Source organism: Oncorhynchus kisutch, linkage group LG26, assembly GCF_002021735.2.
Source record: "Oncorhynchus kisutch isolate 150728-3 linkage group LG26, Okis_V2, whole genome shotgun sequence".
NCBI lineage: Eukaryota > Metazoa > Chordata > Actinopteri > Salmoniformes > Salmonidae > Oncorhynchus > Oncorhynchus kisutch.
The window spans coordinates 14,328,071-14,340,456 of NC_034199.2; the positions used below are offsets into that span (position 1 = coordinate 14,328,071).

At 42.4% G+C, this 12,386-nt stretch overlaps 1 protein-coding gene across 6 annotated transcripts in view; it reads left to right on the forward strand.

Annotated features, from left to right (window-relative positions):
* The window catches only part of LOC109871317 (mitogen-activated protein kinase kinase kinase 20), a 46,449-nt gene that overhangs the window by 10,041 nt on the left and 24,022 nt on the right, over positions 1-12,386 (forward strand). For all 6 annotated transcript variants that reach the window (XM_020462153.2, XM_020462154.2, XM_020462151.2 and 3 more), the window contains 7 exons: positions 344-431; positions 4,292-4,393; positions 4,803-4,868; positions 5,026-5,054; positions 5,170-5,307; positions 10,418-10,504; positions 10,905-10,979. In XM_020462153.2, the coding sequence (XP_020317742.1) occupies positions 344-431; positions 4,292-4,393; positions 4,803-4,868; positions 5,026-5,054; positions 5,170-5,307; positions 10,418-10,504; positions 10,905-10,979 (585 nt within the window). The remainder of the gene's footprint in view (positions 1-343; positions 432-4,291; positions 4,394-4,802; positions 4,869-5,025; positions 5,055-5,169; positions 5,308-10,417; positions 10,505-10,904; positions 10,980-12,386) is intronic.

Sequence of the window (12,386 nt, forward strand, 5' to 3'; positions counted from 1 at the left end):
TGCCAAATGAGAGATCATATTAAGACCAATTAAAGCAAGTGTTTCTTAGTCTGGAGATTTTGTGTAAGTGATGGCCTCATTGTCTTAAGACAAAAAACACATCTGATATACCTATTCATGCATATTCTATTTGATCTCCAGGCCTATGGCGGGGTGTGCATAACTTTGAGCCTTTACTTTAAGTAAGAGTTCACTGATAGCCATTGATCTTCAGCGGCTTAACACAATGCAAGGCCAAGCCAAATCATTTTGAACGGAAAACGCAACACAGTCCCGTTTTGCAACAACATTTGCCACGCCGTTATGCCGTCTATCTTTTGCTTTCCGTCTTTTTTTTGTTCAGGCTGAAATCCTCAGTGTGCTCAGCCATCGCAACATCATTCAGTTCTATGGGGCGATCCTTGAAGCACCCAACTATGGAATCGTCACCGGTAAGTCCATGCAACCCTTATCGGGTTAGTTTGTCATCCAATAGTAACCACAGCTATTATCTCCACAGCAGCTTCAGACCACGTTTACATCCGTCGCGTTAATGGGAAACCAGGAATCACCATCTGTTCATGCTTGTTTCACAGCTATTTTGTTTGCTTAGAACTGAATGGTGCTGTGGTCTATATTAACAGTATTGGTAGATGACTTTAGGGTTCAGTAAGATAACATGCTGCTGGCTTTTTGTTCATGTTGAATGTTTCTGAAGTTCATGCCATGTGACAGTCCTCTCCCTTCTCATGCTCAGAATATGTTATCACATGGCAGTCATTGGCAGACTGAACACTCCCATGATTAGGATGTTAGCTATGAACTTCTCTCAGCCAGTGAGTGGTGAATAACACTGCTGTTGATAGGAATAGGACAGTGCTCACTGCTCACTGCTCACTGCTCGCTGATCACTGCTCACTGCTCACTGCTTACTGCTCACTGCTTACTGCTCACTGCTCACTGCTCACTGCTCACTGCTCACTGCTTACTGCTCACTGCTTACTGCTCACTGCTTACTGCTCACTGCTTACTGCTCACTGCTTACTGCTCACTGCTTACTGCTCACTGCTTACTGCTTACTGCTTACTGCTTACTCTAGATATTTATTCACTATTGACTTGAATTTTCTACCTTCTTTTACTACTTGGAGTTTACCTACTCCATTTCCTCCCTAATCTCTTCCTTAGGGGGTTTTAAGCATGCTCTACACTCATTTTATGGTACTTTCTGGTATGCTTCAGACTTGATTCTATCTTTGTTCCCTATAACTCCTTGTTTGGGCAAGCTTAAGTCTTTGTCCTTTTGCTTGTGATCTCCTCTCACGTTCTGGCTTAACAGTGACCTAAGCAATCAGGTCATTTTGGAAGTGCTTTTAGAATGATTTAGACAAATGACATTTAACTATGACATGTAATTCCTTCCCATTCTACCCACCCACACTCACACGCTTACTCTGCCGGCTCCTGCTCTACTTTCATAGATCATGGAAGGCTGTTGTATGGAAACGTCCTGTCCCAGTTAGGAAAAACCTAAATCCCATTGCATAAATGTTGGGTGCTACTTCATGGATTGAGGAATTGGAAAATACCCTCATATCTTTGCAATCAGGAGACGTTGCTAGATGGAAAAAGATGCTCCTTTGATGTTTCTACTTGCTTCCCTCTGTTTATGTCTTAAAATACAGTCTTATATTAGCCCTGTACTGTTATAGTCGGTTACAAGGCAGTAATGTTGAAATCTTTCACAGAGTTCTCAGACTTGACATTTCCCTCCTCCGGCCAGTGTTATGTGAGTGCGAGAGAAGGGGTTGGCTGGTTGTCAAGGAGCTGCTGTCTATATTTATCAAAGCAGAATCTAATTAGCAAGAGATAAAGGAAAAAATGTTAAAGACCATTCTGACCATGCCATATCCACATTCATCAGCTCTGTTATAAATGTCCCCTGTCTGCTCATATATCAGGGACTGTTGTCTCAGCAATCTAACAAACATTATAAACTGGGTGGCTTGAGCCCTGAATTCTGATTGGCTGAAGGTCTTGGTATATCAGACCGTATACCACGGGTATGACAAAACATTTGTTTTTCCTGCTCTAATTATGTTGGTAACCAGTTTGTAATAGCAATAAGGGGGTCGTGCTTTGCGTCGTGCCTATCAACAGCCCTTAGCCTTGGTATATTGGCCATATACCACACCCCCTTGGGCCTTATTGCTTAAATATCTATCAGGTGAAGACATTTGTCTCTGCTGACCCACGTGGCAGAGAGTTTGTCAATAACTACCTAAATTTACTAGAGAAAAGCTAAATGTTTAATGTCATAGCAGGTTATATCATTCCTTTCAGTTAACTCATGCTTCAATACTCACTTTGAGAGGCTAAACTGTGACTGATAGAAAAACGGTGTATGATGAAAGCAGTTCAGGGAGATGCATTATCTATGGAATTTGCCAGTCTTGTAAAAAAAAAGTACAAAGTACAGAGCCACATGATAAAAAGTGAGCCTATCTAAGAGATATTATATTGAGATGGCCCAGTATTTGTTTTCCAGTAGGCGGACCTAATCATGCAATACCATTACAATTAACCACTTTCACAGAACTGGTTTTTGTAGTTACAGCCTTCATCGGTCATTACCATTTAGAAGGGAAAAAATCCGTAGGAAGCCCTGGTGTTCGCTTCTAAAACACACACTGTAAATGACTAGTTCAATAACCGACATCTTTCCTGGATTTATAATAGGGCATAACATGGTCAGGGCAATTAATATTATTAATGACAAGTATAGGCCTGGTTCCTTCCCTCAAGGTTGATTCTTGTTTGCACTATTTTATGAGGTGACGCAGACGTTTTGGTCGCGCGAACATCCGACTCCCACCAGTCTAGCTGGTATCAGATAATATCAGTTTCAGCCATCTGTCTTTGCCAGGCCACTTTATAGTTCATGGAGCGACTGGAACGCCGTGTGTCTGTCTCTCTGTCTCCCCGATACTGAAGTGTCTCAGTGATTTAACAATGTTTATTGGCAGGCTTTCTTTTTCTTTTTTAGAAGGAGGTGTTGCATTGAGTAGCAAAGCATTCAAGTCCACATAATGCTTCTATTGTTCGTGTGTCACTACTGGTCTGGGGAAACTATTGCATTTCAGTAATACGATTGGCCTGATCCTTCTTGAACATTATATCAACATTGTTTTACAGGGATGTTCTTAACAGTGCCATGTACCTGTCTGTAATCATTTACGGTATATGGGGACTTTGTGTGGCCGTACACCTTGGCTTCATTTGGATATGGCGAGTTACAGCTGGAATCACAATGACAGGAGAACTGTGCACAAGAGCGTAGGCCTCAGGTGTTTGAACCGTGAGTGTGAGTGAGGTTGATAGAGTAGTACCCCTTTCCGGCAGTCCAATGTCCAAAGTGTGACCGGGATTTTAGTCTTTTTTTAAAATTTGAATTTCATAATTAATCAACATTATTTATTTTTAAAAGCTGGATGCTTTTTGTTATATTTTAGTCTTCTGTGATGTATGTAAATTGTAATATTGGGATGCAAACTCAAAATGGAATACGCTTTAAGTCTATCTCTGACATGGTACAGGCGTCTTCTTGTTTTTAAGCCCATAGCCATGTGTGTGAGGTGTATACTTTTGTTTCAAAGTAGATTTGTTTAAGACCAAGAATCACTCTGTGTGACCCTGATTTAGCCCGCCGCAGTTGAATGTTAAAGAGTATGTGGTGAAGGAAACAGAGGAACAGAGACACACAGGGTGCTAAGCTGAGGCAGTAGCGTTTCCACAATGCATTGTGATGAATGAGCTCATCTCTTCTGACAGGTCAATGACAGAACAGAGGACAGGACTGTAAACCGGATTTCAACTGCTCTCTAAACTACTGTATAAAACCAAACGCTCTATTCACAAATAGAGGACATATTGTCTCACATATTTTTATTAACTCATGATTTCTGAACGAGATACGGTTGAAATGATGCATATATATTTGATATTGCACACTCTTAGAAAAAAAGGTGCTACCTAGAACCTTGAAGGATTCTTTGGCTGTCCCCATAGGATAAGCCTTTGAAGAACCCTTTTTGGTTGGAGGTAGAACCCTTTTTGGTTTCAGGTAGAACTCTTTCGGGTTCCACCCTTTCTACAGAGGGTTCTACATGTAACCCAACATGGTTCTACCTGGAACCAAACAGGGTTCTCCTATGGGGACACCTGAAGAACCCTTTTGGAACCCTTTTCTCTAAGGGTGCAGTGCAATGTAAGTGTAGATTTGGGAGTCTTAGGACTGTATGTGTTTCCCACAGAATATGCTGGTGGAGGGTCCCTGTATGACTATCTGTCCAGTGCAGAGAGTGAGGAGATGGACCTGGGACAGGTTATGACTTGGGCCATGGAGATTGCCAAAGGTACAGTCACGATTCATTGTAGGATCTACTTTAAACCAGGCAATGCTACATGTTGTTTAGGAATTTTTGCTTAGCCATTTGACTTAACTAAACCACCCGCTGAGATTCCACATTTGTTTTAGCTCATTACCAACTTAACAATAGAATATAATTCAGATTTGTCCGCTTATGGTCTGTTCCAACTCATTGTTATTCTAGGCATATTTGTTATAGAATTCGGGTCTCACTGAGAACAAGTGAAGTCAAAACATGTAGGCCTAAATGTGATTAATCTATGTCCTTAGTTTGCATAATAAATTAGCATTGAGAGGGAGGCATGGAGGAGAGCACAGACGAACACAGCCTTGTTTACCTCTGCTGGTTGCACATTGACCTCAGTCAGATGAAATGTGCTTTATTTCTCCATTAGGCATGCACTATTTACACTCAGAGGCCCCGGTCAAGGTTATCCACAGGGATCTGAAGTCCAGGAATGGTAAGGTTTCAGATCCATCTGCATGATCTCTGTGTCTGTTTCAGTCTGTACAAAAGATATCTGGTCAAACTGATTATGTCTTTAGCCAGAGGCAAATATTACATACGCTGAATTAGAAGAAAACTAAAAATACACATTCTCCTGTTTTCTATTGCAGTGGTTGTGACGGCAGACAACGTTCTTAAGGTACATTTGTTTGCACATGCAAGTGATCTGACATTTGCATACTGGCTTCACCCAAAACGGTTTAATCCCCAACCCTTGCTAAATCCCAGGACCACCTGTTTCCCCCCCTGTGTAGATCTGTGATTTTGGGGCATCCCGGTTCCACTCCCACACCACACACATGTCCCTGGTAGGCACGTTCCCCTGGATGGCCCCAGAAATCATCCAGAGCCTACCCGTGTCTGAGACCTGTGACACCTACTCCTACGGTGTGGTAAGTGACCAACACATAGGACACACACTGACCACAGATCAGCTGTTGGATAGTCAGTACAATAGTTGTGTAACCTTTATTTAACTAAGCAAGTCAAGCAAGTAAGAACAAATTCTTATTTACGATGACGGCCTACCCCGGCCAAACCCGGATGACGCTGGGCCAATTGTGTGCCGCCCAATGGGACTCCCAATCATGGCAAGATGTGATACACCCTGGATTCAAACCAGGGACTAGTGTCACCTCTTGCACCGAGATGCAGTGCCTTAGACGGCTACACCACTCGAGAGTCCATAGTTACTTAGACTGGGCTATTTTTATTCTCAAACTGATGCTGCAAGATAATCTGCATGTGAAGTCCATATGTATCAACTTATAGGTGGAATTTTATTTACAGTAGTATACTGTAATTTAACTACAGAAACCATCAGAGGAGATTTAGGGACTGAACCAGCTTGGGAAAGAAATAGCTCTAATGTCACTGTTGCAACTTCATGGTCGAGAGAGTAAACTGTCAATCAAACAGTACCTAGCACTTGAAAGAACAGACTTTTCAGAGATGACATTTTCATGCCTGCATTACATCCACTTGAAAAGTAGACGTGAGTGGCATTATTGACCTTTGTAGAAGTACTAACAGCGATTCCATATGTTTTCTGCCTCATTCTTGTCATCATCAGAAAATGTAATCTGTCACCCCTGAGTAGAGAGAGAGTATGAAGCCTTGGTATATGTTAGTGTGTGTGTGGGTGTTGGTGTGTGTTTGTGTGTGTGCTACTGCGCATGGCTGTGCGCGCGTGTGTGTACAGAAAGTATTCATATCCCTTGACTCAATTATTTTCTCACCCATCTACACACAATACCACATAATGACAAAGTGCCGGCATGTTTTTAGAAATGTTGGCACGTGAAATACAGAAATATCTATTTCACACCTCTGAGTCAATGCTTTGTAGAAGCACATTTGGCGGCGATTACAGCTGAGCTGAGTCTTTTGGGGTAAGTATCTTATGAGATTTGCACACCTGGATGGGACAATATTTGCCCATTATTCTTTAGAAAATTCTTCAGGTTCTGTCAAGTTGATTGTGGATCATTGCTAGACAGCCATTTTCAAGTCTTGCCGATTTAGGTCAAAACTGTAACTAGGCCGCTCAAGACCAATCAATGTCATCTTGGTAAGCAACTCCAGTTTAGATTTTGCTGAAAGGTGAATTCGTGTCCCAGTGTCTGGTAGAAAGCAGACTGAACCAGATTTTCCTCTAGGATTTTGCCTGTTCTTTTAGCTGTATTCCGTGTATTTCTATCACAACAAAACTCAGTAGTCCTTGCCGATGACAAGCATACCCATAACATGACGCGGGCACCACTATGCTTGAGAATATGGAAAGTGGTATATTGTAGACATTGCTCATGTTGTAAATGACTATTGTTGTATTGGATTTACCCCAAACATAACACTTAGTGTTCAGGCCCAATGTTTATTTATTTATTAAGGGGATTGTTGCAAACACGATGCATGTTTTGGAATATTTTTTATTCTGTACAGGCTTCCTTCTTTTCACTCTGTCATTTAGGTCAGTATTGTGGAGTAACTACGATGTTGTTGATCCATCCTCAGTTTTCTCATATCACAACCATTAGATTCTGTAACTGTCTTAATATCACCACTGGCCTCATAGTGCAATCCATGAACAGTGTCATTCCTCTCCGGCAACTGAGTTAGGAAGGACGCCTGTAACTTTGTAGTGACTGGGTGTACTGATACACCATCCAAAGCCTAATGAATAATTTCACCATGCTCAAAGGGATATTCAGCGTCTCATATAGGTGCCTTTCTTTGTGAGGCATTGAAAACACTCCCTGGTCTTAGTGGTGGAATCTGTGCTTGAAATTCACTACTCGATTAAGTGACCTTACAGATAGATGTATGTGTGGGGTACAGAGATGACGTAGTCATTACAAAATCATGTTAAACCCTTTTATTAAACATGGAATGAGTCCATGAACTTATTATAAGATTTGTTAAGCACATTTTTACCCCTGAGCTTATTTAGGCTTGCCACACAACAAAGGGGTTGAATACTTAGTGGCTCAAGATATTTCAGCTTTACATTTTTTATTAATTTCAAAAATTCTGATATATCAAAGTGCTGTACAGAAACCCAGCCTAAAACCCCAAACAGCAAGCAATGCCGGTGTAGAAGCACGGTGGCTAGGAAAAACAATAGTGGTCCTAAAACAGAACCTTGGGGAACCCCGAAATTTACAGTTGATTTGCCAGAGGAGAAACCAATCACAGAGAGAAATTGATATCTTTCCGACAGTTAAGATCTAAACCAAGCCAGAACTTGTCCGTGTAGACCAATTTGGGTTTCCAATCTCTCCAAAAGAATGTGGTGATCGATGGTATCAAAAGCAGCACTAAGGTCTAGGAGCATGAGGACAGATGCAGAGCCTCGGTCTGACGTCATTAAAAGGTAATTTACCACCTTCACAAGTGCAGTCTCAGTGCTATGATGGGGTCTAAAACCAGACTGAAGCATTTCGTATACATTGTTTGTCTTCAGGAAGGCAGTGAGTTGCTGCGCAACAGATTTTAAAAATATTTTAGAGAGGAATGGAAGATTCGATATAGGCCGATAGTTTTTTATATTTTCTGGGTCCAGGTTTGGCTTTTTCAAGAGAGGCTTTATTACTGCCACTTTTAGTGAGTTTGGTACACATCCGGTGGATAGAGAGCCATTTATTATGATCAACATAGGAGGGCCAAGAACAGGAAGCAGCTCTTTCAGTTGTTTAGTTGGAATAGGGTCCAGTATGCAGCTTGAAGATTTAGAGGCCATGATTATTTTGATCATTGTGTCAAGAGATAAAGTACTAAAACACTTGAGTGTCTCCCTTGATCCTAGGTCCTGGCAGAGTTGTGCAGACTCAGGACAACAGAGCGTTGGAGGAATACGCAGATTTAAAGAGTAGTCCGTAATTTGCCTTCTAATGATCGTGATCTTTTCCTCAAAGAAGTTCATGAATTTATTACTGCTGAGGTGAAAGCCACCCTCTCTTGGGGAATGCTGCTTTTTAGTTAGCTTTGCGACAGTATCAAAAATACATTTCGGATTGTTCTTATTTTCCTCAATTAAGTTGGAAAAATAGGATGATTGAGCAGCAGTGAGGGCTCTTCGATACTGTCTTTCCAGCTAGTCGGAAGACTTCCGGTTTGGTATGGCGCCATTTCCGTTCCAATTTTCTGGAAGCTTGCTTCAGAGCTCGGGTGTTTTCTGTATACCAGGGAGCTAGTTTCTTATGACAAATGTTTTTAGTTTTTAGGGGTGCAACTGCATCTAGGGTATTGCGCAAGGTTAAATTGAGGTCCTCAGTTAGGTGATTGTTGTCCTCTGACGTCCTTGGGTAGGCAGAGGGAGTCTGGAAGGGCATCAAGGAATCTTTGGGTTGTCTGAGAATTTATAGCACGACTTTTGATGCTCCTTGGTTGGCGTCTGAGCAGATTATTTGTTGCGATTGCAAACGTAATAAAATGGTGGTCTGATCGTCCAGGGTTATGAGGAAAAACATTAAGATGCACAACATTTATTCCATGGGACAAAACTAGGTCCAGAGTATGACTGGCAGTGAGTAGGTCCAGAGACATGTTGGACAAAACCCACTGAGTCGATGATGGCTCCGAAAGCCTTTTGGAGTGGGTCTGTGGACTTTTCCATGTGAATATTAAAGTCACCAAAACTTTGAATATTATCTGCTATGACTACAAGGTCCGATAGGAATTCAGGGAACTCAGTGAGGAACGCTGTATATGGCCCAGGAGGCCTGTAAACAGTAGCTATAAAAAGTGATTGGGTAGGCTGCATAGATTTCATGACAAGAAGCTCAAAAGACGAAAACTTTGTTTTTTGTTTGTAAATTGAAATTTGCTATCGTAAATGTTAGCAACACCTCTGCCTTTGCGGGATGCACGGGGATATGGTCACTAGTATGGTCACTAGTGTAACCAGGAGGTGAGGCCTCACAGTAAATTCATCAGTTTCAGTCAGGCCAATCACATCAAGATTATGATCAGTGATTCGTTCATTGACTATAACTGCCTTTGAAGTGAGGGATCTAACATTAAGTAGCCCTATTTTGTGAGGTATCACGATCTCTTTCAATAATGGCAGGAATGGATGAGGTCTTTATTCTAGTGAGATTGCTAAGGTTTTGCCCAACCTAGGTCGAGGCACAGACATGGTCTCAATGGGGATAGCTGAGCTGACTACACTGACTGTGCTAGTCGCAGACTCCACTAAGTAGGCAGGCTGGCTAACAGCCTGCTCCCTGGCCGGCACCCTATTTCATTGTGGAGCTAGGGGAGTTAGAGCCCTGTCTATGTTCATAGATAAGATGAGAGCACACCTCCAGCTAGGATGGACTCCGTCACTCCTCAACAGGCCAGGCTTGGTCCTGTTTTTGGGTGAGTCCCAGAAAGAGGGCCAATTATCTACAAATTCTATATTTTGGGAGGGACAGAAAACAGTTTTCAACCAGCGATTGAGTTGTGAGACTCTGCTGTAGAGCTCATCACTCCCCAGAATACTTTCTGAAGGCACTGTATCTGCCAGCCTGTGTATATGACTGCTTGGCTACATTCCTGCGTGGTGACGGAGAAGGTGTGAAGTGTGGAGTGACAGAGCATATGAGGCGCGTTCTGTGTCACCCAGCCAGCCAAGGGCTTGACTCCTGAGTGTCATAAACAGTCAGTGTACAAACAGAGCCGGACCTGGGTTCAGGCCAGGAAAGCGTCTGGGTCAACACTCTGTTCTATCACAATCACCTGGCTTTCACTTACACGGGGGTTTACTTACATAGTGAACAATGATATTTACTCGTCTTATAAATGATGTGTATAATAAAATGAGTCATGTGTATCAATTAGCATTTTTAAACAAGCACTCCATTTCATATCATGCAAGGTTTCCGTTCTCCTAATATGGTATCTGATATGTGAAGTCTGTATTGTGTCTCAGTTCAGTGGAAGACCCTGAGCGGACTATGCAGTCTGTGGGCTAGATGCGTTATGCTCATTGACTGACCACGACGTCTCTCCCTGTGTCAGGTTCTGTGGGAGATGCTCACCCGGGAGATTCCCTTTAAAGGCCTGGAGGGATTACAAGTCGCCTGGCTGGTGGTGGAGAAGAGTGAGGTAATGTACAGCTACGCTTGTTTTGACCCTTTTACTCGTTATGCAGTTAGGAACAGCTGCTGCTTCCTTTATCTATGCTAATGGATTTTGTGAAGATACACATACCTGACAGTCTTTTGTAATGAGCTAGTGCATCTGTACAATCATGTCAGTCATCACAAACCAGCATAGCTAGTTGGGAGATCGTCATATGGGCCGGAGCCAATTGATCCCAATCGTGCACTGTCCGCATTCACAGTCTCCAGTCACATGAGTCATCAGTGTATTTGACCGGCCTCCTGACATGAATGCTCTACCAATATCCCGACCTCAGAACTGAAAGTTGAAACTACTGCAATCCTTTCAGGGAAACAGGAACAGTGAGTGTGTGTGTGACTGTGATCCTGTCTGTCTGTTCCAGAGATTAACCATTCCCAGTAGCTGCCCAACTAGTTTCGCTGAGCTGATGAGGAAGTGCTGGGTGACTGAGCCAAAGGTACGACATCCTCACACACACCAACATCCTCACACACACAGATCCTTTTAAATGACACACACTACCGTTCAAAGGTTTGGGGTCACTTAGAAATGTCCTTGTTTTTTAAAGAATAGCAAATTTTTTGTCCATTAAAATAACACCAAATTGATCAGAAATACAGTGTAGACATTGTTATTGTAGCTGGAAACGGCAGATTATCTACATAGGCGTACAGAGGCCCATTATCAGCAACCATCGTTCCTGTGTTCCAATGGCACGTTATGTTAGCTAATCCAAGTTTATCATTTTAAAAGGCTAATTGATCATTAGAAAACCCTTTTGCAATTATGTTAGCACAGCTGAAAAACTGTTGTTCTGATTAAAGAAGCAATAAAACTGGCCTTCTTTAGACTAGTTGAGTATCTGGAGCATCAGCATTTGTTGGTTCGATTACAGGCTCAAAATGTCCAGAAACAAAGAACTTTCTTCTGAAACTCGTCAGTCTATTCTTATTCTGAGAAATGAAGGCTATTCCATGCGAGAAATTGCTAAGAAACTGAAGATCCTGTACAACGCTGTGTACTACTCCCTTCACAGAACAGTGAAAACTGGCTCTAACCAGAATAGAAAGAGGAGTGGGAGGCCCCAGTGCACAACTGAGCAAGAGGACAAGTACATTAGAGTGTCTAGTTTTAAGAAACGAACGCCTCACAAATCTTCAACTGGCAGCTTCAATAAATAGTACCTGCAAAAGACCAGTCTCAACGTCAACAACGAAGAGGCGACTCCAAGATGCTGGCCTTCTAGGCAGAGTTCCTCTGTCCAGTGTCTTTTCTTTTGCCCATCTTAATCTTTTCTTTTTATTGGCCAGTCTGAGATGGCTTTTTCTTTGCAACTCTGCCTAGAAGGCCAGCATCCTGGAGTCGCCTCTTCACTGTTGACGTTGAGACTGGTGCTTTGCGGGTACTTTTCTTTTAAAATGATAAACATGGATTAGCTAACACAACGTGCCATTGGAACACAGGAGTGATGGTTGCTGATAATGGGCCTCTGTACGCTGTCATGACGTTGGCCTCTTTGGGTATCCTCCTCTCCCTGCCTCCCCCTTGCCTCCTTCAACTAGGTTGCTGTGGTCAGCAAGACGTCGTAAATTCCAGAGGATCTCCTCATGGACACACAGTATAGAGAGAGTAGATTTTCATGGAGAACAAAGGAATTCCTTCCACCTCACAGAACTTGAGGTACAAACAAATGTCATGTTCCGGAGAAAGTATAAAAGATCGGTGAAGAATCCAGCTACGAACTGGTCTGTTTGTCACAACTTGGGGAAGCTCATGGGAGACGGTGTGGCCACATTACCATAACGCTGTTTATATAATAGCCTCAGAGATGAGGTTTACATCTAATTGTTGTATAAGATGAATG